Below are 22,317 nucleotides of genomic sequence, written 5' to 3'. Positions count from 1 at the left end.
TTCTTCATTTCACTATCCTGGCCCTGTAGCTGTTGGCAGTCTTCACTGCCAAGGCCTTGGGCCTCTGCCCACCAATGCCAGGCCACCCAGTAGATCCTCTGCCTTTCTGAAGGCTGTGCTGTGGTGGGTAAGTGCTCGGAGCTCACCCTGCATGCAGTAGGCCTTTATGGAGCTGTGGGCTCAGTTTCAGAGGCGAGTGGTGAGTGCAGCATAGGAGATTGTGGAGCAGAGGGGCAGGGACCTTGGGAAGAGGCCCCAGGGCAGGGGTGCTGCCCTGAGGAGTGGGGGCTTGGACAGGGGTGAGGGTCACGGTAAGGGGAAGAGGTCTGGGGTGTGGAGGCTGGGGGGCTCTATGTGCCTAGGGACACAGCTGACCCAGGGCTGTGGTCCAAGGCCAAGGTATTGGGGCCCCTCTCAGAAGAGTGGACCCAGCGTCCAGGGGCAGAACTCACAATCCTAGGCTCAACCGCTGAAGAAATGAGCCCTGTGGGGGCAGAGGACCCCTGCCTGGCGTTCAACAAGCCCGAGGGATTCTCATCTGTACTGACGGGGGAAGGGGCAGGTCCACCTCCCACTCCACAAGCAGGATTCTGGGAAGGGCTCGATGTTCCTGGCTCCAGAACTCCTGGTCCCAAGGCCCTGAAGGGAGGGTTATGTACCCAAAACAAGTCAGCTAGCGTGTGGAAATGGGAACAGAGGTCTCCCCGCACTGGGGCAGCACAGCCTCATTCCCTCAGAAAAGGCCTGGATGCTGGCCTCCCACCGCAGGCTGTGGGGACAGCCTTCCTAGGCCCCTGGCTGAGCTCACCGTGTCCAGCTCCTCCTTGGTGGTCCACCCTGGTGACCCCCTGAGCTCTGCAGGCTGGCCTTGGGGGTCTGTTCCATCTCCACTGTGTCCCCCCTCATCTGCTGTGTCCAGCAGTCTCCCCAAGGGCTCAGGCACCCCAATCCTGTGCTGCACCTCCATCCAAAGCATTCGGGGTTCTAAGTCAAACACCCTCACCCTCTGCCCTCCCTTTTCTTTTCCCAGGACCCCGCTGCCCTCCCCTCCTCCCACCCAGGGCCCTTGAGGGTCTGCAGGGTGGGTGGCCCTTTGCCTTCCCATGGTTCACCCTTCTCAGTCCTTACTTGAACTTGTGGAAACACTCTCTCCCACTTCAGCCCAACCCCCTCCCCAAGTGGGGCTGGTCTTGCTGACTTTGCTCACTGCTCTGCTGGTGCAGGCTCCCAGGCCAGGCGCGGTGGCTTGGAGCTGAGGACTGGCTGGCATGATGCCAGATGGCCCTGTCCTGGGGAAGTCCTGCTCTGGCTTTGCCTGGGCTTGACTGGGGAGCGGCCCCAGGCTGGGTCCTGAGCCAAACTCCTGCCGCCTGGGGAGCAAATGTCAGGGGTGACATGCACCCCTAACTTCAGCATAGGTAAGCCCCTTGTTTGGGAGGTGGAGTGAGGTGCCGGGTGACCTGGTGGCTCAGTGGTAAAGAATCCCACCAATGCAGGAGACATGGGTTTGAACCCTGAGTCCGCAAGATCCCAAAAAGGAAATGGCAACCCACTCCAGTATTCTTGCCTAGGAACTCCCGTGGACAGAGAAGTCTGGTGGGCTACAGTCCATGGAGTCACAAAAAAGAGTCAGACGGGACAGAGCCAGTAAACAAGTGAGGTGCAGGGCTGGTCTCTGGATACAAGTCAGGCTAAGCCCTGCCCTGCAATCCAGGAGAAAAATGCGGAAGGGGGTGGGAGGGTGACGTTACCAGCACCTGCTTGGGCAATTAGTGAGGGCGGGTCAGGGCTGGAGTCACCCGGAGTAGACCCCACAGCCTGAGGAGCTGGGACAGGAGGCGGGTGGAAACCAACTTAGTGCCCAGGTAGAGTTGGCCGGGCCGGGAGGTCTGCTGCGGGTCTGAGACTCGGTGTTCTCCGCAAACTGTGGTTTGCACGCAGCCCTGTGTGTTTACGGGTCATTCTGGGGATGAGTCGGTGGGTCCTTCAGGTCCCTGGCCCGCGGCGAGCTCCTCGGTGTCCCGGGCGGGCGGAGGCCTACGCCTGAGGGAGGCGGGATGCTGCCTGGACAGCAGCGCCCTCCACTCCCGGCTGTCAGGCTCAGCTGCCGACGTCCCGGGTCTGAGCGCGGCCGTCCCCACGCCTCTGGGCCCCCGTCCGCCCCTTTCCGCCGTTGACGGTGGCGGGGGGCGGGGGAAGGCAGCGGGAGGTGGGGGACGTATACTTCCGTCCCGGTTCGGCTACAGTCTTTGGCGGGGCCGCGGGGTGTCGCTTCCAGTGGGCTGGACAGCGGGCGGAGTCTCCGGGTCAAGGTTGGCTTCCGGGGAGGGCGTGGCCTCGAGCCGAGGGCGGGGCCTCGGGCTTGGCGTGGCCTCGGAGCCGGGGGCGCGGCCGTTCCCCGCGCGCCCCGATAGGCCCGCGTGAGCCGGCTCCGCCCCGCCCCCCGCTAAAATCGCAGCTTCCGCGCAGAGTCCCCAACTCCGCCGGCTGAGACCCCGAGCCACAGCGACCGAGGCGCCAGCGGCCGGTGTAGCCCCGGCTCCAGAGCGAGCGGCGAGCGCGCGGCGCACAGGGCGGCCTGCGGAGCCCGGGAGCCCGGCGGGCCGCCGCGATGTTCCCCAAGGAGACGACGTGGAACATCTCGTTCGCGGGCTGCGGCTTCCTCGGCGTGTACCATATCGGCGTGGCCTCCTGCCTCCGCGAGCACGCGCCCTTCCTGGTGGCCAACGCCACGCACATCTACGGCGCCTCGGCCGGGGCGCTCACCGCCACGGCGTTGGTCACCGGGGCCTGCCTGGGTAAGGGGGCCGGCGGGGCTGGGCGGATGCCCCTCGCGAGCGTGGAGAGGCCCCTTCAATCACCATGGGGAGGTGGGAGGGGTCTCTACCCGGGACTCGGGCCGAGGGTCCAATTCCGGGCGACAGCCAGGGGCGGGGCCTGCCTTGTTTTGCTCCAAGGGTGCCGGGGAATTGGGGTAGGGCCCGACGCGCCTCTGGGCCGAGGCTGCCGCCTGGGGCCCGCCTCTCGGACGCAAAGGTTGGGGGGCGGGCAGGTGCAGCAGGAGTTATTTCATTGGAAAGAGAAAGTAGTTCGTGGGCGGGACCTCGAGAGTCGGGGTGGGGCTTAGGCCGTCCGCCTGCCCCGGGCGTAAGGCCGGGTGCCAGCGGTCACTGTGTTCTGGGGCTCCGGCATTCCAGACTGCCATGGCCCCGGGGCCAGGTATGGAGTTGGCTTCTGAGAGAGCGTCTGGACACTGTGGCCTGGTGCCTCCCGAGGACTCCTGGAGGAGGACCTGGCAGGTCAGGCCTGGGCCTGGCCAACACAAGCTCTCTCCAGCTCTCTCGCTCCTGGCACATCGCCCACTGTGGGCCGGGTCCGTGGCTGCTGCGAGACGTTTTTGCCCCCTCCATGGGGCGAGAGGCGCGTGGAGACTCTGAAGTCCCAGAGTCAGCTTCCTCCATCCACACTTACGGCGGCCCTTGCCAGTGATGTTTACGGCACACGGAGTTCTCCAGGAGACAGCCAAAGTGACAGAGGGGTCATTAGCTTCTGGAATGCCCCGCCCAGCAGGAGCCTGTCCAGAGTTCTCTCCTCCCCACTGCCGGCGATCTTCGCCCGGAGAGGTTGGGGTGGGAGGAGCAGAGCTCCAGGTTCCCGGACACGAAATTCACCCTGTGGCCCCGCCCCTTCCCTTCCAGGCGGCCTCCCCCGGGTGCCCCTCAAACCCCCTGTTGGTCTCAGGACACCCCTAGGTCCGGGGTACCTTGTTGAGGACATAGCTCCCATGGCACCTCCCCCCAACACACACTCCCAAGAAACCTTTCTCACAAGTGCCAGTGGTCTTGGGCAGCTGGAGCCTCCACCCTGCCGCACTCCTGACCCCAGGGGTGATCCTAGCGCCTCCGGGGCCTTCCTGCGCCCTGACTACTCCCAGCCGGCTCCTACTCCAGCTTTGTCCCTGGCCAGTGCCCATGGCCCCCAGAGCCATGTGGAGGGGCTGCAATGGGATGCGAGTTGATTTCATGCCCCCGGGCGGCACTAGGGTCTGTGGATCTGGATCTGGCCAAGTGGGTGAAGGCTGAGGCTGCTCAGAGTTGAGCCTGTGGCTTCTACCCTTCCTGGTGGGGCTGGATGCCAGGCCAGGCCAGGCTCTGTGATTCATGGATCAGGGAGAGAATTGGGAAATACCGGGCAGAGGGCAGGCCATGGCCTCAGCTGTGCCCTCCCAGGAGCCCCTCTCTTCCCAGGAACAGGTGTCCCAGTTGTGGGCCAGGCCCCATGGACACAGAGGCTCCTCCAGGGTGGATAGTGTCGCCTTGAGTCTGTGCCGTGGTCCCTGGGCACGGAGCCCTGGGGAATGTGCGAAGCCCAGGAGTGCTGGCCCGACTCTTGGCCCTCTTATTCTAGGTGAGGCTGGTGCCAACATCATTGAGGTGTCCAAGGAGGCCCGGAAGCGGTTCTTGGGCCCACTGCACCCTTCCTTCAACCTGGTGAAGACCATCCGGGGCTGCCTGCTGAAGACTCTGCCTGCTGATTGCCACGAGCATGCCAGCGGCCGCCTGGGCATCTCTCTGACCCGTGTCTCTGATGGCGAGAACGTCATCATAACCCACTTCAACTCCAAAGAGGAGCTTATCCAGGTGGGCCCCGCGGGCCACACTGGGGTGCAGTAGGAACCCTGAGACCCCTGCTCACTGCCCCCTCTCTGTCCCTACCCTCCAGGCCAATGTCTGCAGCACCTTCATCCCTGTGTACTGCGGCCTGATCCCCCCTTCCCTCCAGGGGGTGGTGAGTATCCCCTGGGCGCCCCGCCCGGGTGGCAGGTCAGCTCCCGTGTGGGGGGTGGGATGAGTGCCCCCCCCAGCCCTGCCCTCCTGCTGGCCTGTCGCCTCACTTCCCCAGAGTGTGGGGTGGTGCGCCATCTGGGCCCCCCCCCCCCCCCCCCCCCGTCGGTGGCCTCACTTCCCCAGTTACTCAAGAGCCGGCCAGCCCCGCGCGGATGCACATTTCCGGTGGCTGTTCTCCCCAACCCCACAGCCTGGCCATCTGTTTAGTGGCCAGTGCCCAGTGGGTGAAAGGCCCAGATGAAATGGCCCTGGGGGGAGGGCCGTCAGCGCCCCCTGCCGGGCCCTCTCTGTATGACCTGGTGTCCCTGCCACAGCGCTATGTGGACGGCGGCATCTCAGACAACCTGCCGCTCTATGAGCTCAAGAACACCATCACGGTGTCCCCCTTCTCGGGCGAGAGTGACATCTGCCCGCAGGACAGCTCCACCAACATCCACGAGCTCCGAGTCACCAACACCAGCATCCAGTTCAACCTGCGCAACCTCTACCGCCTCTCCAAGGCCCTGTTCCCGCCCGAGCCCCTGGTGAGGCCTGCCCTCATCACCGGCATGGGGGACAGCTACCCGGGGGCCTCACCTGTCGATAGCCCACAACCCGTCCAGCCTCTGTCCAACCTGGATCTGGCTCTGGATTCAAGTCAGCTTAGGGTGGGGTGGGGGGATGGTGCAGGGACCCCAGGGACCCCAGGGGGCAGAACAGGGTGTGCCTGGCCCCCTGCCCCAGTTTATGCCTCCCCTTGCCTCAGGTGCTTCGAGAGATGTGCAAACAGGGCTACAGGGATGGCCTCCGCTTCCTGCGGCGGAATGGTGCGCGGGCTGCCTGGGGCTGGGTGGGCTCTGCTTGGCTGTCCCCTGTGGGCCAGCCGGCCTCAGCCCCGCTGATGGCCTGTCACATCCTCCCCACCCAGGTCTCCTGAACCGGCCCAACCCCTTGCTGGCGCTGCCCCCCAGCCAGCCCCCTGCTCCCGAGGATGCAGATGCAGGGAAGGGGGCGGTGGCCATGGAGAGGACTGCTGGGAAGGATCACCTGCCTCCGCCCAGGGAGGATCACATCCTGGAGCACCTGCCCTCGAGGCTCAATGAGGGTGCGCGGGGGAGGGGGGCCTGGGGGGAGGGGGCAGAGGGGGCCTGGGCTCCACCTTCCCCACCAACCTGCCACCAACCAGCCACCCTCCTGCACCCACAGCCCTGCTGGAGGCCTGCATGGAGCCCACGGACCTGCTGACCACGCTCTCCAACATGCTGCCCGTGCGTCTGGCCACAGCCATGATGGTGCCCTACACTCTGCCCCTGGAGAGCGCGGTGTCCTTCACCATCCGGTGAGGAGCAGGAGGCGGGCCTCCAGGACGGACTTGGGAGTCACCCCTGGGTGGTGGGCACACAAGGAGAGAAAGAGATGGCTGGTTTAAGATGCTGCAGAGATGCCAGGTCAGGCTCCAGAGCCAGGGCACAGACCGGGCCGGCCTGGCCGCGGTCCCTGAGCCCATGCCTTGCGCCCTGCCCCAGCTTGCTTGAGTGGCTGCCCGACGTCCCTGAGGACATCCGGTGGATGAAGGAGCAGACAGGCAGCATCTGCCAATACCTGATGCTGCGCGCCAAGAGGAAGCTGGGCAGCCACCTGCCATCCAGGTGAGCCCCTGCCGCCGTGCCCACCCCGGCCCGCAGCCTCTGGGGCGACCCCCACGCGAGCCCATCCCCCACTCCTGCCCTCCCGCAGTCTGTCTGAGCAGGTGGCGCTGCGCCGCGCCCGCTCGCTGCCGTCCGTGCCGCTGTCCTGCGCCGCCTACAGCGAGGTGCTGCCCAGCTGGATGCGAAACAGCCTGTCGCTGGGGGACGTGCTGGCTAAGTGGGAAGAGTGCCAGCGGCAGCTGCTGCTCGGGCTCTTCTGCACCAACGTGGCCTTCCCGCCGGACGCCCTGCGCATGCGCGCCCCCGCCGGCCCGGCCCCCGCGCCCCCGCAGCACCCGCCGGGCTCGCCCTCTTGCTGAGGGCCCAGGGCCCTGGCCTTCCGGCCGCGGGGCCCCGGTGCTGAGGGCCGGGCCCCCCAGTGTCCCTGCCCGGTGAGGCGGGGCCCCGGGGCCAGCTGAGCTCCCCTCCGCAGCCCCTCTCCATCCCCCTGCAGACTGAGGGGCTGGGGGCTTTGCGGTCTCCCCGGCTGCACTGAGGTGGGCGGGGCAGCCCTCTCTGCGCGGCCGCAGGGGCCCCTTGCCTGTGCCTTGACCTCCCCTCGGGGTCCCGCCCCGGTTCCAGGCCAGCGTGCTGGTGCCCCGTCCCCTGCCTGGCGCCCCCACCTGTGAGCTCAGTATCACTCCTGAGAACTTTGCACCTGCTCCACCGGCCACATTTTTTCATGTTTCTGAAGAATGTGTGTGAAGAATTATTTATTTTTGCCAAAGCAGATGTAATAAATGCCACAGCTCAGCCCTGCCTCCTTCACTTGTGTGTGGCGCCCCCCGCCCTGCCGCCCGCCCCCCTCGCATCGTATCTCTGCAGCTTCAGGCCAGGGATTCCTGGGGTCCTGCGTGCCTCTAGCCTGGCATTCAGGGCCTGCCAGCCAGCTCTGGGGCTCCCCCTCAAAGCACTGAGGGTTTCCTAGGCTGCCGCCCACTCCTCTGGCTGGGACCCTTGGGCACAGCTTTCCAAGGGCCAATGAAAATATTTGGGATCAAGATCCTTGCTAAATGAAAACAGAATTGTTTAGAACTTAATGGTGTCCAGGGGGTGTGGGATGATTGACCGGTTGGATGGCTGTGGAGGCTGAGGTTGCCCAGCTGAGCGCAGGCAGAGGTGGGCAGCGGGGGGCTGCTCCACGGTGGGCCTTTGGCCCCAGGCTCGTGGGAGGTGTGGGTCTTGCCCCTGTCATCAGGAGCCTCCCTGCCCCCAACGGTGTACCCAGCCTCCTGCCCGAATATAGGAGGGAGCAGGTGTGGTGAGGGGGGCTGGGTCTTGTGAGTGAGATATGCTCTTGAGGCCTCCTCTGCCCTGCCTGGGCAGTCTGAGGGGAATGCGGCCAGCCCCCCTTGGTGACCACAAGGGCCCATGGGACAAGGGGGGTGTCTGAGAGGAGCAGGGCGCTTGGCTGGCGGTCCAGAGCTGATTCCTGCTGGGGTTTGCCCGCGCCTGCCCTCCGCGCTTCCCCGTGGTCGCAGCCCCCAGCCAACAATAACGGTAGGGCTGGGGCCGCGACCGGGAGAGCCGGCTTGGCAGGTCCCTGAGCGCCTGTGCCAGGGGCCACCCCTTGGTCTCAAGGTCCCGTCCTGTAGGCCCAGCCGGTTCTAGTTCAGCAGGATCCCTGGGGGAGTGGAGGCCTCCAGCCCCCAGCGCTGCCAGGAGGGCCCCGTGAGGCCAGCTCCAGGTGGGTGCAGGGCCAGGCCGGGACCTGGGAGGGGGACCCCTGGGAAGAAGCTGGCATATTCTCCCTGCACAAGGAGGTCACACACAGGCCCCACCCAGCACCTTCTGGCAGCCCTCCCCCAACAGAAGCCGCAGTCAAGGCTGTGCCCCCAAGGAGGGTTTGGGGTGTCTGCTGAGACAGGGCCCTCCTGCCAGTCCCCCCAGTCTCTCCCCTCACACACACAGGCCTCTAAGGCACTGATTTAAATCCCATGTTGTAGTATACTACTCGTTTATTGTTTTAAAAAAATGGGAAAAGAATGTTTGAGAAGCACAGGGAAGAGAGGAAAGTCACGCCACTCCTAGAGATAACCGTTGAAAATATTTTGGTCTATTTCCTGCCTGGTTTTTCCTGCACGCTCTTCGTCGCCTGAAATCGGGATCCTGAGGACTGCCCCCCCACCCCGGCCTTGGCCCTGTGCAGGAAGTGTCCCCGGGGTCGTCTCCACCCAACCACGAGCTCAGGCTCGGACAGGACAGACCCTGGGGGTCGGGGGCTGCATGCAGGGGCGGGCGGCGGGCTGAGTGCCGGGCTACAGGGCAGTGCCGAGAGGCGGGGACTTGGCGGGACATGGCGACAGCGGCGGCGGCTCCGCCCGGCCGGACCTGCCGGGGTCTCGGTACTGGCGGGAGGACAGCCCAGTGCGCGCAGGTGTGGCGGTGAAGCTCGCAGGTAGGCAGGCGCCTGGCGGGTCCCCCTGCCTGCACTGGCCGCCTACCTCCATTCCCCCCCCCCCACCAGGTCGCCACAGGGTGCACAGATCCCTGCGTATCACACCCAGGGACTCAGGTGTCCCTGGGGGCGTGCAGTGGCAAGGGCAGGGCAGACGGGCCCCAGGGCGTGGGGGCTCAGGAGTCCTCCCCTCTCCGCTCCGCGGCTGGGACACAGCGCAGTTTCCAGCTGGGACGGCCCTCGGGTCCCAGGGAGCCAGGGAGCCGCTGGTGGGGTGGAGTGCCCCCCGCTGGGGGGTGGCGATCCCGCGCTGGGGGAGTGGTCTCCGCCCACGTCCCCTTCTCCCGCCCTTCCTCAGACCCGCCCTCTTTATCGGTCGTCCCCCTCTCCCAGGAATATGGGTGGGGGGGAGAATCACAGTCCTGGACTGAGGGGTGACGACCCCAGGGTCCCAGGTCGGGGGGTGATCCCACACTGGGGGTTGGTTTCGGGAAATTCAGGGGTCAGGGCTTTGTGGGAACGACAGGTGGTCTGATGAGTGGGCACGGCACCCCCTGGGAAGGCGGCCAGTGTGGTGGCGGGCATGGTGCCAGCAGGAAAAACTGCTAGGCTAGACCCTGGGGTTCCCGACAAGGGCCTTGGGAGGCCTCGAGGCCCGGGTTGGACCCTGCACCTGCCCTCTTTGGGGCCCCAGGTCGGTGGGAGGGGCTGTGGGCGGGGAGGGTGGAGCCAGCCCGCCCGCCAGCTGGCAGGAGGCGGGGCCCAGGGTCAGCGCTGAGAGCAGCCAGGACGGGCTGGTACTCCCACTGGCCCAGCCTGGTCAGCCCTGTGCCCAGGTCGGCAGGACGTGTTCAAGTCCTCTGCGGCTGACCGTTCCTCACACGAGCACTTGCCCCCTCCCGCGAGCCCCCACCTCATTTTCTGTCACAAGATCTAGAGCAGTCCCCGGCCCACCCCCGCCAACGCAGCCTCTCCTGCACCTGCGGCTTCGAGGGTGGCCAGGAGCCTGCCCTGCTCCACCCAGGCCCCCGCCCGCCGGCGCCACTGCCTGCAGTTGGGCCACACGCCCCCTGACGGCCCCTCTGCCAGGCCCTCTCCCCCTTCCCATGGGGCAGGGAGGCTCCTCTGCGCCCCACCTCTGGGTGCCCACCTCTCCCGCTTAGCCCTCGCACCCGCTCTGCCTGCCCTTCTTTCCCCTCGTCTCTTCTCAGCTCTGCTCAGGCCACCGAAGGCTAAGCCCACCTCCATGGCCAGCCCCGGGAAGACCGGGGCTGGGGAGGCCCAGGAGGCGGAGGGGTGGGAGCAGGGGCGCACCCCGGGGCCCCCAGCCACGATGCTGGAGCAGGCCCAGGAGCTGTTCCTGTTGTGCGACAAGGAGGCCAAGGGCTTCATCACCCGGCACGACCTGCAGGTGAGCCCCTGCCCCCAGAAGCCGCCCGCCCCCAGGACTGACCTTGGCCACTTAGCCCTGCCATCTGCCCTGCCAGGGCCTGCAGAGCGACCTGCCCCTCACTCCCGAACAGCTGGAGGATGTGTTTGAAAGCCTGGACCAGGCGCACACCGGCTTCCTCACCGCTCGGGAGTTCTGCCTCGGCCTGGGTGAGCCTGGCCCCCGAGCCCCACCCCCAGCCCACTGGCACGTGTGACTTGGGGCCCAACAAGGTCAGCAGCCTGCACCCATCCGTGGCCTCCCTCCAGGGCACACACACAGACTCCAGAGGGAGCCTCCAGATGCGGTGGTGTGCTCACCGGCTCCCACCCCTCTCCCAGAGCCTAATCCCAGTAGGGCTGGGAGCCAGGCGTGCCTCATTCTGGCCTGAGCCCAGCTGTCACCTCCCATTCCCAGGATGGGAGTCGGACCAGAGTAAGGAAGAAAAACAGGAAACCAGGCTCAGAGAATGGGCAGGATATGTGAGGGGGAGGTGGGCTGAGCTGTGGGGGGTAACAGTTTCTCCCTCCCACGCGCCGCAGGCAAGTTCGTGGGGGTGGAGCCCACCCCCTCCCAGGCTCCAGAGGAGACCTTCGAGTCAGGCTGGTCGGATGTGAAAGGCACCGGGGGCTCCGCGGAGGAGGACGAGGAGCTGCTCTGCTCGACGCTGGAGCAGCTGGGGGTGGCCCGGGTCCTGGGCGAGTAAGTCCATGTTGGCCTGACCGCAGCACCCTCCACTGCTTGGTCCACCTGCGCGCGGCCTGTCCAGGGTGCCTGCACACCTGTTTCCAGGCAGGGACCCTCGGCCAGACTGGGTCCGGCCCTCTCAGCTGCCACTACTGTGGGCCGGGCGTGATTTCCCGCAGAATTTGCATTTCTGGAGTCAGCAGTCACGGCTGCACCCAGCACAGGCACAGCCCTGGGTACACAAGGACACAACCCCACTTGCACACACCTCCTGGCCAGGCCAGCCCCGCAGGGGTGAGAGCACCCCGCTTGTCCAAGGCTACAGGGGCCTCTGCGGGCTCACCCTTCAAGGTTGGGGAGTCCTCACTTCCACTTCAGCCCCTACCCGCCCCCTCCAGGCAGCGGGCAATTCGGACGCTCTGGACCCGGCTGCAGCGTGAGCGGCCAGAACTGCTGGGCTCCTTTGAGGACGTTCTGATGCGCGCCTCAGCCTGCCTGGAGGAGGCGGCCAGAGAGCGGGACGGCCTGGAGCAGGCTCTGCGGCGGTGAGGGCTGGGAGGCCGGGGGCGGCCGGAGGGGCTCCTGGCTGTGGTGCTGGCAGGCTCTAAGCAGCCGTCTCACCCGCGGTTCCCCGAAGGCGGGAGAGCGAGCACCAGCGGGAAGTGCGTTGTCTGTATGAGGAGATGGAGCAGCAGCTTCGCGAGCAGCGCCAGTGCCTGCGGGATCAGGTGGGCCCAGCCCCGGCGCGCGGGTCTCCCCGGGGATGCCTTCTTGGACGGAACTGGTCCCACCCGCGCCCCTGCCGCCATCGGGGGCTCAGGTGTCCCCGCGCGTCCTAGGGCCTCCCCCGGGAGGAGCGGAGAGGCCACCTGGAGCTGGAGCTGCAGAGTCGCGAGCAGGAGCTGGAGCGCGCGGGGCTGCTGCAGCGGGAGGTGAGCGGCCGCCGCGCGGAGGGGTGCATGGCGGCCCAGCCCGGGCCCAAGCCCCACTGTCCCCCACACACTCCCTAGCTACTTGGGGGCCTCTCTCCAGCCTCGACCCCCCGCTCCCCCAGCTGGAACAGCAGCTGCAGGCCCGGACCTCCGAGCAGCTGGAGGCGCAGGCGCAGAATGCGCAGCTGTGGCTGGCCAACGAGGCGCTGCGGACGCAACTGGAGGGCGCGCAGGAGCAGCTCCGCAGACTGGAGGGCGACGCGCAGGGCCGCCGCGAGCAAGCCCAACGGTGCCGGGGGCGGGCCGGGCCCTCGGGGGCGGGCCCCGGGGAGGGGAGCGCCTGGAGCTCTGGGCTGCTGTCGCCCCCCACCCCGTTCCAGCCCCACCTCTGGGGTCTCTGTGGGGCGGGGTCCTCCAGGGGGCACCCCGAGTTGCCTTCCTGCACCCGGATCACCACCTCCGTCCTGCAGAGACGTGGTCGCAGTTTCAAGGAACATGCGGAAAGAGAAGCTCAGCCTCCTGCGGCAACTGGAGCTCCTCAGGTGCGTCTGGAAGGGGTCCGTGCCGCCGCTGGCTCCCACCCAGCCCCCATCACAGTCCCCCCACAGCGAGGAAGCCCTTCCGTGCCCACGTCCCCCACCCAAGCGTGCTTCCTCTTGAGACCCCTCAGAGCCTGTGGACTCCTATTCCCCAGGGAGCTGAACACGCGGCTCCGAGACGAGAGGGACGTCTGTGAGGCCCAGCGGCTGGGCAGCGGCCGCAGAAAGGCGCTGAGCTCAGCCCCCCTGCTGGGCGTCCGCTGCTGCTGCTGCAGTAGCTGGGCCCGCCCCTGCCCAGTGCCCGCTGACCAGGCTGACTGACTCGCTGGGTCTCACCTGGCTACCTGGAGAAGCCGCCCCTTGAAGGCGACTCGGCGTGGCTGGGGGCTGCCCATCCAGGCTGTGGGCTCTCCCCAGTGAGCTGCCCGGCCTGCCTGACTTGCAGACATGAAGGAACTAACCTGGGGGGTCAGGGACTGATGTCCCTCCCTGCGGTCCTCAGCCTATCCCCAGCGCATCGAAACTAGTGGAAAACCCCTTCCTCCGAATAAAGTCCACTGACTTCGCTCTCCTCGGCCTCCCGTGTGTGTGGGAGCTGTAGCATTTCGGAGGCGCACGCACCAGGCATCCATCGTCCTTGTGTGTCTACTGGCCATGCCTGGAAGCCCTCACTGTCCGTCAGGGTTGTACGGACAAAGGAAGCGGTGGGCGGAGTGCCCTGACCACCTCCAGCCTCCAGGGCCACCCCCTCCCCATGCCAGTCCTCACACAGCCCTGGGTGGGCTAGTTCAGCCCACTAGAGTCCTGAGTGGAGGCCCCGGGGGTGGGCCTGAGCTGTCCCCGGTGCCCCTCAGCCCTGTCAGCCCGAGCCTCGGGCAGGGAGCAGGGGACGAGGGCCGCCCACTGTCCGGGGAGAGCTGTCCCCACCGACGGTGCCGCCTCGAGCCGCGGCCACTCTGCTCTAGCTCCCCAGCGCAGCCGGTCGCAGCCTCTGCCCTCGTTCCCGAGCTTTTCCCCACCACTCCCAGGCGACATCCTCCTGTCTGGACCCTCTCACGCCGTGACCCAGGCCTTCCCTGCAAGCCGTCCTCCGCACAGCGCCCAGAGAGGCCCCTGTCTGCCCCTGACCGCACCTCGAGGTCCTCCCCCGGGCCGGCTCGCGTCCGCCCCAGCGACCCCCGCAGCCCCCGCTCCTCCCGAGGCGGGCGCCCTCGGGCCGCAGCCCGCCTGGCCTCGGCCTCCTCTGGTGGCCCCCAGGCCGCAGCCGGGGCTGCTGCCCCGCCCGCGCGCGCGGAGCGCTGTCTGGACCCGCCTGCGTCGCCGGCCAGGGGCGGGGCCTGCGAGCCCGGGGCGGGGCCCGGGGCGGCCCCGCGCGTCTCGGTAGCAGGCCCCGGCCGGCTGCGTCTTCTCTGTGCTCCGAGCCGCCGCCGCCGCCGCCGCCGCCCGCCGCCCCCGCCGCCCGCCGGACTCGGACGCGTGGCCGGTGAGTGCACCGCCGGGCGCCGACGACCGGGAGAAGCTGCGCGCCCGGCAGCCCCGCAGGCTCCTACCGGGGGTAGACGAGTGCCCGGAGGCCCGGCGGGCCGAGGGTCCGCCAGGCGAGGGCAAGGCGCCTCCCGGGTCTCCGGACGGTGCTGGCGGCCCCCGCGGGCTGGGGCCTCCCCCCGAACACCCCACGCACTGCGCGAACACCGGTGCCCTCCTGTCCGCCCGGTGCGAGTGGGCGGGCCGTGCGCCCCGCCTGGGCGTGGGGGTGGCGGCGGCGGTGACTTCATCGCGGTGACGCGCGAATTCCTCACCGGCCTGGTGGGAGCCAAGCTGGGATTCCCCCAACTTGGGGCGTGGGCCGCTGACAGGCCCGGCTGGACTTCGGGAGCCTGGGGTGGGGCGGCCGTGTCCAGGGCCGCGGGAACTATTTCTGGCCGGCCCTTCCCTGGGGGCTCACCTCCGGGCACTCCCGGAAAGGCGGCCCGCTCCTCAGCCCTTCGCTCGAGGGCGGGCCGTGCGGGCGGAGCCTGTGCCTGGAACCAGGCTTCCCGGACCCCGGACCCCCGGGCCGGCCCAGGTCCGCCGGTGCGGGGGTCTGCGCCTTCCCTTCCCAGGCAGCAGCCACTGCCGCTTGGTGGGGGAAGGGCCAGCTACAGGCCGGGTGCCAAGGTCAGACTAGGGGTCTTAGAGGAGGCGTGCGGTCCCTCCCAGGATCGGACTGTCCAGAAATGTCTTCTGCCCTGCCCCGCCCTAGCCCAGACCAAAATACCGGGCCTGGCCACTCCCTTCTCGGCGGGCGGGGGGCGGAGGGGACACTGCCAGCTTTGGAAGGCCGGCTCGCGGCCAATACCTGGGTCAGCTACAAGGAGGGATGGCGGGATCCTGCTGGTCCAGGTTGAGCCTGACCTGTGGCCTGTCCCTGGCCCTCTAGTGGAGCCTCCTCAGGTGGGAACTTCTGTCTACCTGCCCTACAGAGGAGCCATCCCACCAGCCAGGTGAGTGCTGGGCACGGCAGCTGGAAGTCCAGCTCGGGAGGCACTGTGTCTGTCTGGAAACAGGGCCCCAGGGCTCTTCTGCCCTCTGTGTCCCCACCCAGCTCGTGCAGACACCCCAGAAAGGAGAGGGTGGGGTGGCTCTGGGGAGGAGCACAGGCTGGAGCTACACTTCGCCCTGGGTCCCTGTGGCTGTCCCCATTCAGGAAGGACCTCCCAGGTCTGGGGGTGGCGCCTGCCAGCTCTGGTTGGAAGTAAGGAAGGCTGGCCCTTTATGAGGCCTGAGGGCCTTCTCCAAGACCACAGGACTAGGCTAGAAAAGCACAGATCAATCTACCTTTGAGCAGCTTCTGCTGCCTGCCCGTTCCCCCCAGCAGCCAATAGGATCCTGCCAGCCTGTGACGTGGGGCCTGGGGAATGCTTGGGGTGGGGTGTGGGGGGGCCTGTCTGAGCTCACCCAAGATGCTTGCTGGGCCGTCCTACCTGGCTGCCCGCCGGGCTGAGTCAGCCCATGGTGGCTGGGGGTCCTCCATGCCTCCCCCACCGTGCCCTGAGCGCTGGTCAGGGAAGCCAGGCCCCCCAGGCTTCAGCTGGGCTGTGGGCACCACATCTGCCCTTGCTGCAGTGGAAGCGGGGGCTCCTGAGCAGCCCTCCTGGGAAGGGTCCTGGTTCCCACAGACGCCTCCAGAACCTTCACCCAGGCAGGCAGTTGGCTTGGCCCCAGCCTGGTCTGGACGTGTGTCCCTTCCTCCTCTCCCCGCTGGCATTTGGCCGTCCTCCTGGGCAGCCCCTCCCCCACCTCCCGGGCCCAGGATGGGCGAGTTTGGGGAGAAGTCGACGACATGTGGCACCGTCTGCCTCAAGTACCTGCTCTTCACCTTCAACTGCTGCTTCTGGGTGAGCAGTGGGCACCCCCTTTTCTGACCTCAGAAGGAGCCTGGCCGGGGGTTCAGGCCCGGGGCCAGATGTGGTGACCGGTGTGCACTGCCTGCAGCTGGCTGGTCTGGCCGTCATGGCCGTGGGCATCTGGACGCTGGCCCTCAAGAGCGACTACATCAGCCTGCTGGCCTCGGGCACCTATCTGGCCACAGCCTACATCCTGGTGGTGGCGGGCATTGTCGTCATGGTGACTGGGGCTCTGGGCTGCTGTGCCACCTTTAAGGAGCGGAGGAACCTGCTACGTCTGGTCAGCGGGGCTGGCCGCACTGAGGGTGGGGGTGGGGCTCCCTGCCAGGCTGCCTGGGGTTGGTTCTGGGTTAGGAGGGGTTAGAAGGGAATGGTGGATGAGACACTGCAGGACAGACTGCTGTGCTCACCTGGGAGGTGCTCCCTGCCCACCTGTGGGTCCCCGTATCCCAGCTGGGCCAGCACAGGGCAGACACCTGAGGAGGGGCACTGGGAGGCCTGGGGGTCCCCCAGCCCTCACCTGCTGCCGAGTGCCCCCACCGCATGGCCCCCTGGCAGCTGAGGGTGGTGGCTCCGCTCTGTCATGCCTGGCACTGGGAGTCCTCACGGAACGAGGGTGTCCGTGTCCCAGCCCACCTGAGTCCCTGCAACCTCCCCCCAGTACTTCATCCTGCTCCTGATCATCTTTCTGCTGGAGATCATTGCAGGGGTCCTGGCCTACGTCTACTACCAGCAGGTGAGGGCTTGGACATGGACGTGCAGGGACACACGGCAGTGAGCTGGACACGAGTGTGCAGGAGACGTGTGTACATAGGGACACAGACACCCACACCCTGGGTCACACATGCACAGGCAGGGCGTGCATGTGGAGACCTGCATGTGCACACGCATGTAGGCTGGGAAGGACAAAGACATACAGGCTCCAGTGCTGAGCCTGGTGTCGTCAGGCCCTGGGGGTGGGGGAGGGGTCACAGGCGGGAGGGTGGACCACAGGGATGGCCAGCTGGCCCTCTGCACCCAAGCTGCCTGCTTGGGGGCCCTGGGGGAGGCAGGGGATCTGGAGTGCCTTCCCTGCTGCCAACCCTGCCCACAGCCATCTGGGTGACTCCCAGCCACCTGGCCCCCACAACCACCCGTCCGAGCCAGCATCCAATGCCCATTCCCTGAGCCCAGCCCTTCCCAGAGTCCTCCTGCATCCCCCGTCTACGCCCACTCCCACCCTGCCCCACGTGGGAGTCTCAGACCGGGGCTGCAGTTGCCCCTCCCTCACCCCAGCTGAACGCAGAGCTCAAGGAGAACCTCAAGAACACCATGACCAAGCGGTACCACCAGCCGGGCCATGAGGGCGTGACCAGTGCTGTGGACAAGCTGCAGCAGGAGGTGGGCGGCTGGGGGGGCAGAGGTTGGGGCCTCCCCGGACTGCTGCGGGAGCCCCGCCTCAGGGGTGAGGCTCGGGGCTCTGCCTGAGTTCTACTCCTGTTGTAGTTTCACTGCTGTGGCAGCAACAACTCGCGGGACTGGCAGGACAGCGAGTGGATCCGCTCGGCCGAGGCAGACAGACGAGTGGTCCCCGACAGCTGCTGCAAAACCGTGGTGCCTGGCTGTGGGCGGCGGGACCACGCCTCCAACATTTACAAAGTGGAGGTAGGCTGGTGGGGGCCTGCTGAGCTGCTGGGATGCTGGGGGCTGGGTGGCCCCACCCCTGAGGTGACTGGAGGACTTGCCGCCTTCAGCAGCCCCTCCACCCCTGCAGGGTGGCTGCATCACCAAGCTAGAGACCTTCATCCAGGAGCACCTGAGGATCATCGGGGCCGTGGGCCTGGGTATCGCCTGTGTGCAGGTGCAGTGTGTGTTGGGGGCTGGGCATCGCCCGTGTGCAGGTGTGTGTGTTGGGGGCTGGGCATCGCCCGTGTGCAGGTGTGTGTGTGTTGGGGGCTGAGCATCGCCCGTGTGCAGGTGTGTGTGTGTTGGGGGCTGGGCATCGCCCGTGTGCAGGTGTGTGTGTGTTGGGGGCTGGGCATCGCCCGTGTGCAGGTGTGTGTGTGTTGGGGGCTGGGCATCGCCCGTGTGCAGGTGTGTGTGTGTTGGGGGCTGGGCATCGCCCGTGTGCAGGTGTGTGTGTGTTGGGGGCTGGGCATCGCCCGTGAGCAGGTGTGTGTGTGTTGGGGGCTGGGCATCGCCCCGTGTGCAGGTGTGTGTGTGTTGGGGGCTGGGCATCGCCCCATGTGCAGGTGTGTGTGTGTTGGGGGCTGGGCATCGCCCCGTGTGCAGGTGTGTGTGTGTTGGGGGCTGGGCATCGCCCCGTGTGCAGGTGTGTGTGTGGGGGCTGGGCATCGCCCCGTGTGCAGGTGTGTGTGTTGGGGGCTGGGCATCGCCCCGTGTGCAGGTGTGTGTGTGTTGGGGGCTGGGCATCGCCCCGTGTGCAGGTGTGTGTGTGTTGGGGGCTGGGCATCGCCCCGTGTGCAGGTGTGTGTGTGTTGGGGGCTGGGCATCGCCCGTGTGCAGGTGTGTGTGTGTTGGGGGCTGGGCATCACCCGTGTGCAGGTGTGTGTGTGTTGGGGGCTGGGCATCGCCCGTGTGCAGGTGTGTGTGTGTTGGGGGCTGGGCATCACCCGTGTGCAGGTGTGTGTGTGTTGGGGGCTGGGCATCACCCGTGTGCAGGTGTGTGTGTGTTGGGGGCTGGGCATCGCCCCGTGTGCAGGTGTGTGTTGGGGGCTGGGCATCGCCCGTGCGCAAGTGTGTGTGGGCGGCTGGGGCCGACGTGCTCACACTGGCCGTGTGCCTAGGTGTTCGGCATGCTCTTCACCTGCTGCCTGTACAAGAGCCTGAAGCTGGAGCACTACTGAGCACGCCCACGGGCGGCCGCCCTCCGCGTGTGCTGCAGCTTCTCGCGACGCATTGACTACTGACACTCCTGAGCCGGGGTGCTGCGGTCCCGGAGGCGACTCTGCCCCCTCCCCTGCCGGAGGGACTGTTCTGCTGCCTGGGCCCCCCACCAGGCCATCACCGTGCCCTCTGGGGACCCCCAAGCCCCAGAGGCTGCTTCAAGTGCCTTTAGCTACACACCAAAGTCCCAAGGCCTAAGGTCAGCCCCACCTATCTGCTGGGCTGGGGGTTAACAAAGGCCCCCCTCCCGCCGCCGTCTTCTTGGGGCTGAGGTCGTGGCCTTGGAATGCTCCCTGAGGCCTGTGTCAGCTGGGGAGGAGGCCTCTGGGCCGGGCCTTGGCCGCCCCCCCGCCGACCGCCGGCTGCAGCCTCGCACTGCCTAGGTCGCCGCTGTCAGCTGTCCCCAGAGGCAGGACCCTGCGGGTTATAGTCACTGCTGTGCTCCACGCCTAGGGCTGCTCCTACTACTTGACGGGCGCTCAATAAACGTCTGTGGAACGGACGGCTGAGATGACTTCGCTGACAGAGGTAGTTCTGGTCTCCAAGAGCTGTCACGTGTGTCCGGCAGAGTGGACAGGCCCACCCCCAGGGCCGCACCAGAGGGGGCGGACGCGGGGTGGCGTGAGCTGAGAGCTGACGGGGCTCCAGGGGGTGGAGGCCAGGCCAGCTGCAGACAGGCCTCACAGCAGCTCAGCCCTTCCCAGACGCAGGGCCGGTGATGCGGCAGAGCTGCGAGGGACTGGGGCTAAGAGCCCAGGAAGTGGGGGACTGGACCGCTTGCAGTTTCCAAAGGCCCTTCTGGCCACCGCCCAGGGACCAGGGGTGGGAGGGGTGCCTCGGGAGCGAGTCAGGTGGGGTCTGACAGGATGTCTGCTGGCAGGGCAGAGCCAGAGAAGGACGCTGGGCCCGGTGGTCTCTGCAGACCGCTCATCAGGCACCTGGGTAGGTGGCCCCAGGCAGGCCGCCTCCCTCATTCCCTCTGAGCTGCTGGAGGCACCAAAGCTTGCCTGAGCCCCGCCGAGGCAACAGCTTTGGGTTTTAAGCCTGTCAGCTGGAGCGGGATGAGCTGCTCCCCACCCCCGCCAGACAGCTCCCTAGCCAGTTTTCAGGGCAACGCACCTGAGAGCCCATTCGCGACAGATGCTGGCAGAGCCGCCCAGGGTGCCTCCCACCCACTGTGGGGCCTCAGGCCTGGCCGTGGGGGCGTGTGCCTTCTGGAGGGGAGCTGCCTGCTGGCCTTGGGTGGAGCCTGGAAGCTTCTGGTGGCAGCACCCTCAGGATGTGCAGCTGGGACCACAGCGGGCACTCCACTCGGAGCTCAGGGTCCGGTGCTTTAGATACAGGGGAGGAGGTGGGGGCCTCTGTTCTCAGCTGAAGGGCACCCTGGACAGCGCTGTGGGACGCCAGTGCCCCCAGCCCGAGCACTCGTGAATCTGTGCCTTCTGTGGGGCCAAGTGCGCCCACAGAGGAAGGAAGCCTCGTGCTGACCACTGCCATGTGGGAGGCCCACCCTCCTCCTGGGCCGCGAGGGCCTCGGGCACCTGCGAGTGGCCTCAGGTGCCAGGCAGAGCCCAGGAGCCGGCAGGGCAGCCCACACAGCCACACCAACTGTTACGACCTCCTGGCAGTCCTCAGGACATTTTACTGCACAGTTATTTCCAGAGAGGAAAACCCACGCCAACAGAGCCGTGGGCGGGCATGGATTTCGGCGCCCCACCCCCCAGGGGAACAAGCCGTGGGTGAGACACCGCCTGCGGCATCGCGGGGTCACTTCTCCAGGGGCGCGTAGTTGAGCAGCTTCTCGATCAGGTCCACATGGGCAAGCAGCATGCGGCGGCAGCAGTAGCGCTTCAGACCCAGTGCATCCAGGGCATCCCTGCAGGTGGGCAGAGAGCTGGTTGCGACTGCCCATCCTGGCAGATGGAGGGCCTCTCCCAGCGGGAGCAAACCCTGCTCGGCTTGCTGTGGGACCCTCCGTAGCTCTGCTCCCCGTGTGGGAGGGAAGACCCCTCTCATCTCCCAGAGACGCAGCCCCGATCACCCTCAAAGCCTCCTGTGTGTGGACACCAACGTGGCGCTCGGGAAAGGGGCAGCCTGTTTGGGTAACCCTGACCTGGGGCATCTTGGGGAGATGTCTGGGGCAGGCTGCCAGCATTCCCTTTGCACTCTGGTCATTCCAACAGCCTCCTCGGAGCCTGGTGCAAACACTAAGGCCATCCATTGCTTCCCCATTCACCCGACACAGCTGAGAACTTCACCTGGCTGGCACACTCCGGGTCCCAGAGATTCAAACTTTGCTAAGGACGGGGCTGTCCACACAAGGACCAAAGATCAGACTCTCGTCTAGAGTAGACTCGGACAAGTAAGGTGTTGGGTGCAGAGCCAAGGGACAAACACGGAAGAGAGACCCCACAAAAGCCTGAGTATGAGGGCCATGTCGTCAGAAACTTCTCCTGTGTACTAAAAGAGCCTGTGAGTCTGCAGGACACGGGGTGTTGTTCAGTTCCTCAGTCGTGTCAGTGACCCCATGGACTGCAGCACGCTAAGCTCCTCTGTTCTCCACTATCTCCCAGAGTTTGCTTAAAGTCCTGTCCACTGAGTTGGTGATGGTTCCTAACCATGTCTTCCTCTGCCGCTCCCTTCTCCTTTTGTCATCAATCTTTCCCAGCATCAGGGTCTTCTCCAACGAGGACACGGGGATGGGCCTAATAGCAGGGAGACCTTAGGGAGCTGATGGACACAGACGGCCAGAGGTCTATTTGCGGTGGACACGACCCAGGATACCCGAGTCCCCAGACACCAGCGCTTGACAACCAGCTCCCCTCCTCTGCCTGAACTGCGCGGTGGGAAATGCTTTCCTGAGAGCAGGTCTGGAGAACAGGGCTGGTAAAGGCTCCGAGAATGAAAGCCTTGCCCGGGTCACCTGGGATCTGATGAACTTCCCTTGACCCAGACCTGGAGTCCGGGACCCCTGACTGCCGCCCCAAGACCGCAACCCCTCAAGCCTGGATCCCCGACACCCGCCTGAGACGCCGACGCCACAGGCTGGGGCCCCCCTGCTCCCGCCCCGGGCCCCGCAGGCCGAGCCCCCCCGCTCCCGCCCGGGCCCCGCAGGCCGGCGGCCGGGAGCGCGCCCCTCACCCCTCGGTGTACTCGGCCTGCAGCAGCCCCAGGTAGGCCTCCCACTTGTTGCCGACGATCTTGCCGCACGTGAAGCAGCGCACGGGGATGATCATGGCGGCGGCGCGGGAGCCAGAAGCTTCACGGCCCGGCGGCCCGACGCCCGCATCTCCCGGCGCTTCCGCCCGGGCGCACCCATGGCGCGGGGGTGCCGGCCCGGCCCGCTCCTCGCCCCGCGGCCGTTCGGCGCCGCCCGCATCCGCCTCCCACCGCGATGGCGCCTCCTCCGCGCGGGCCCGGAGTCCGGGGTCCGGGGCCCGAAGTCCGGAGTCCAGGTCCGGGGTCCGTGGTCGTGGGGGGGGGGGGGGTGTGGGGCGGTTCCGCGGCAGGAGCCACCCGCCCGCGCTTTGGTACGTCCCGGCCTAC

At 66.9% G+C, this 22,317-nt stretch overlaps 4 protein-coding genes across 7 annotated transcripts; 3 read left to right on the top strand and 1 right to left on the bottom strand.

Moving 5' to 3' along the window:
* The first annotated feature begins 2,421 nt into the window (after window positions 1-2,421).
* Window positions 2,422-7,267, top strand: PNPLA2 (patatin like phospholipase domain containing 2). The gene is made up of 9 exons (XM_070457913.1): window positions 2,422-2,798; window positions 4,408-4,640; window positions 4,723-4,788; window positions 5,162-5,371; window positions 5,593-5,653; window positions 5,755-5,931; window positions 6,033-6,165; window positions 6,353-6,475; window positions 6,564-7,267. The coding sequence occupies exons 1-9, from the start codon at window positions 2,612-2,614 to the stop codon at window positions 6,832-6,834; spliced, it is 1,461 nt and encodes a 486-aa protein (XP_070314014.1). The 5' UTR covers window positions 2,422-2,611; the 3' UTR covers window positions 6,835-7,267.
* A 940-nt stretch (window positions 7,268-8,207) lies between these two features.
* On the top strand, window positions 8,208-13,070 carry CRACR2B (calcium release activated channel regulator 2B). Of its 3 annotated transcripts, none has more exons than XM_070457915.1 (9): window positions 8,208-10,323; window positions 10,400-10,511; window positions 10,884-11,043; window positions 11,427-11,573; window positions 11,666-11,756; window positions 11,868-11,960; window positions 12,061-12,249; window positions 12,431-12,502; window positions 12,655-12,787. In XM_070457915.1, the coding sequence occupies exons 1-9, from the start codon at window positions 10,159-10,161 to the stop codon at window positions 12,694-12,696; spliced, it is 1,071 nt and encodes a 356-aa protein (XP_070314016.1). In that variant the 5' UTR covers window positions 8,208-10,158; the 3' UTR covers window positions 12,697-12,787. The 3 variants fall into 3 exon arrangements, with proteins under 3 accessions (XP_070314016.1, XP_020767837.1, XP_070314015.1); XM_020912178.2 differs by having other exon boundaries at window positions 10,159-10,323; window positions 12,083-12,249; window positions 12,655-13,070; XM_070457914.1 differs by having other exon boundaries at window positions 10,159-10,323; window positions 12,431-13,070.
* Window positions 13,071-13,891: 821 nt separating this feature from the next.
* Window positions 13,892-19,273, top strand: CD151 (CD151 molecule (Raph blood group)). 2 transcript variants are annotated; one of them, XM_070457919.1, is made up of 9 exons: window positions 13,892-13,982; window positions 14,919-14,982; window positions 15,658-15,876; window positions 15,974-16,165; window positions 16,547-16,621; window positions 17,161-17,265; window positions 17,371-17,529; window positions 17,639-17,725; window positions 18,672-19,273. In XM_070457919.1, the coding sequence occupies exons 3-9, from the start codon at window positions 15,793-15,795 to the stop codon at window positions 18,729-18,731; spliced, it is 762 nt and encodes a 253-aa protein (XP_070314020.1). In that variant the 5' UTR covers window positions 13,892-13,982; window positions 14,919-14,982; window positions 15,658-15,792; the 3' UTR covers window positions 18,732-19,273. The 2 variants fall into 2 exon arrangements, with proteins under 2 accessions (XP_070314020.1, XP_020767832.1); XM_020912173.2 differs by lacking the exon at window positions 13,892-13,982 and having other exon boundaries at window positions 14,925-14,982; window positions 15,767-15,876.
* A 1,120-nt stretch (window positions 19,274-20,393) lies between these two features.
* Window positions 20,394-22,218, bottom strand: POLR2L (RNA polymerase II, I and III subunit L). The gene is made up of 2 exons (XM_020912103.2): window positions 21,913-22,218; window positions 20,394-20,647 (listed from the first exon to the last, which is right to left on the bottom strand). Exons 1-2 carry the CDS (start codon window positions 22,005-22,007, stop codon window positions 20,539-20,541), a joined length of 204 nt encoding a protein of 67 aa, XP_020767762.1. The 5' UTR covers window positions 22,008-22,218; the 3' UTR covers window positions 20,394-20,538.
* Between the last annotated feature and the right edge of the window lie 99 nt (window positions 22,219-22,317).

Source organism: Odocoileus virginianus, chromosome 28 (genome assembly GCF_023699985.2).
Source record: "Odocoileus virginianus isolate 20LAN1187 ecotype Illinois chromosome 28, Ovbor_1.2, whole genome shotgun sequence".
NCBI lineage: Eukaryota > Metazoa > Chordata > Mammalia > Artiodactyla > Cervidae > Odocoileus > Odocoileus virginianus.
The sequence above is the reverse complement of the archived record's forward strand: the minus strand, read 5'-3'. Positions and strand labels throughout refer to the sequence as shown.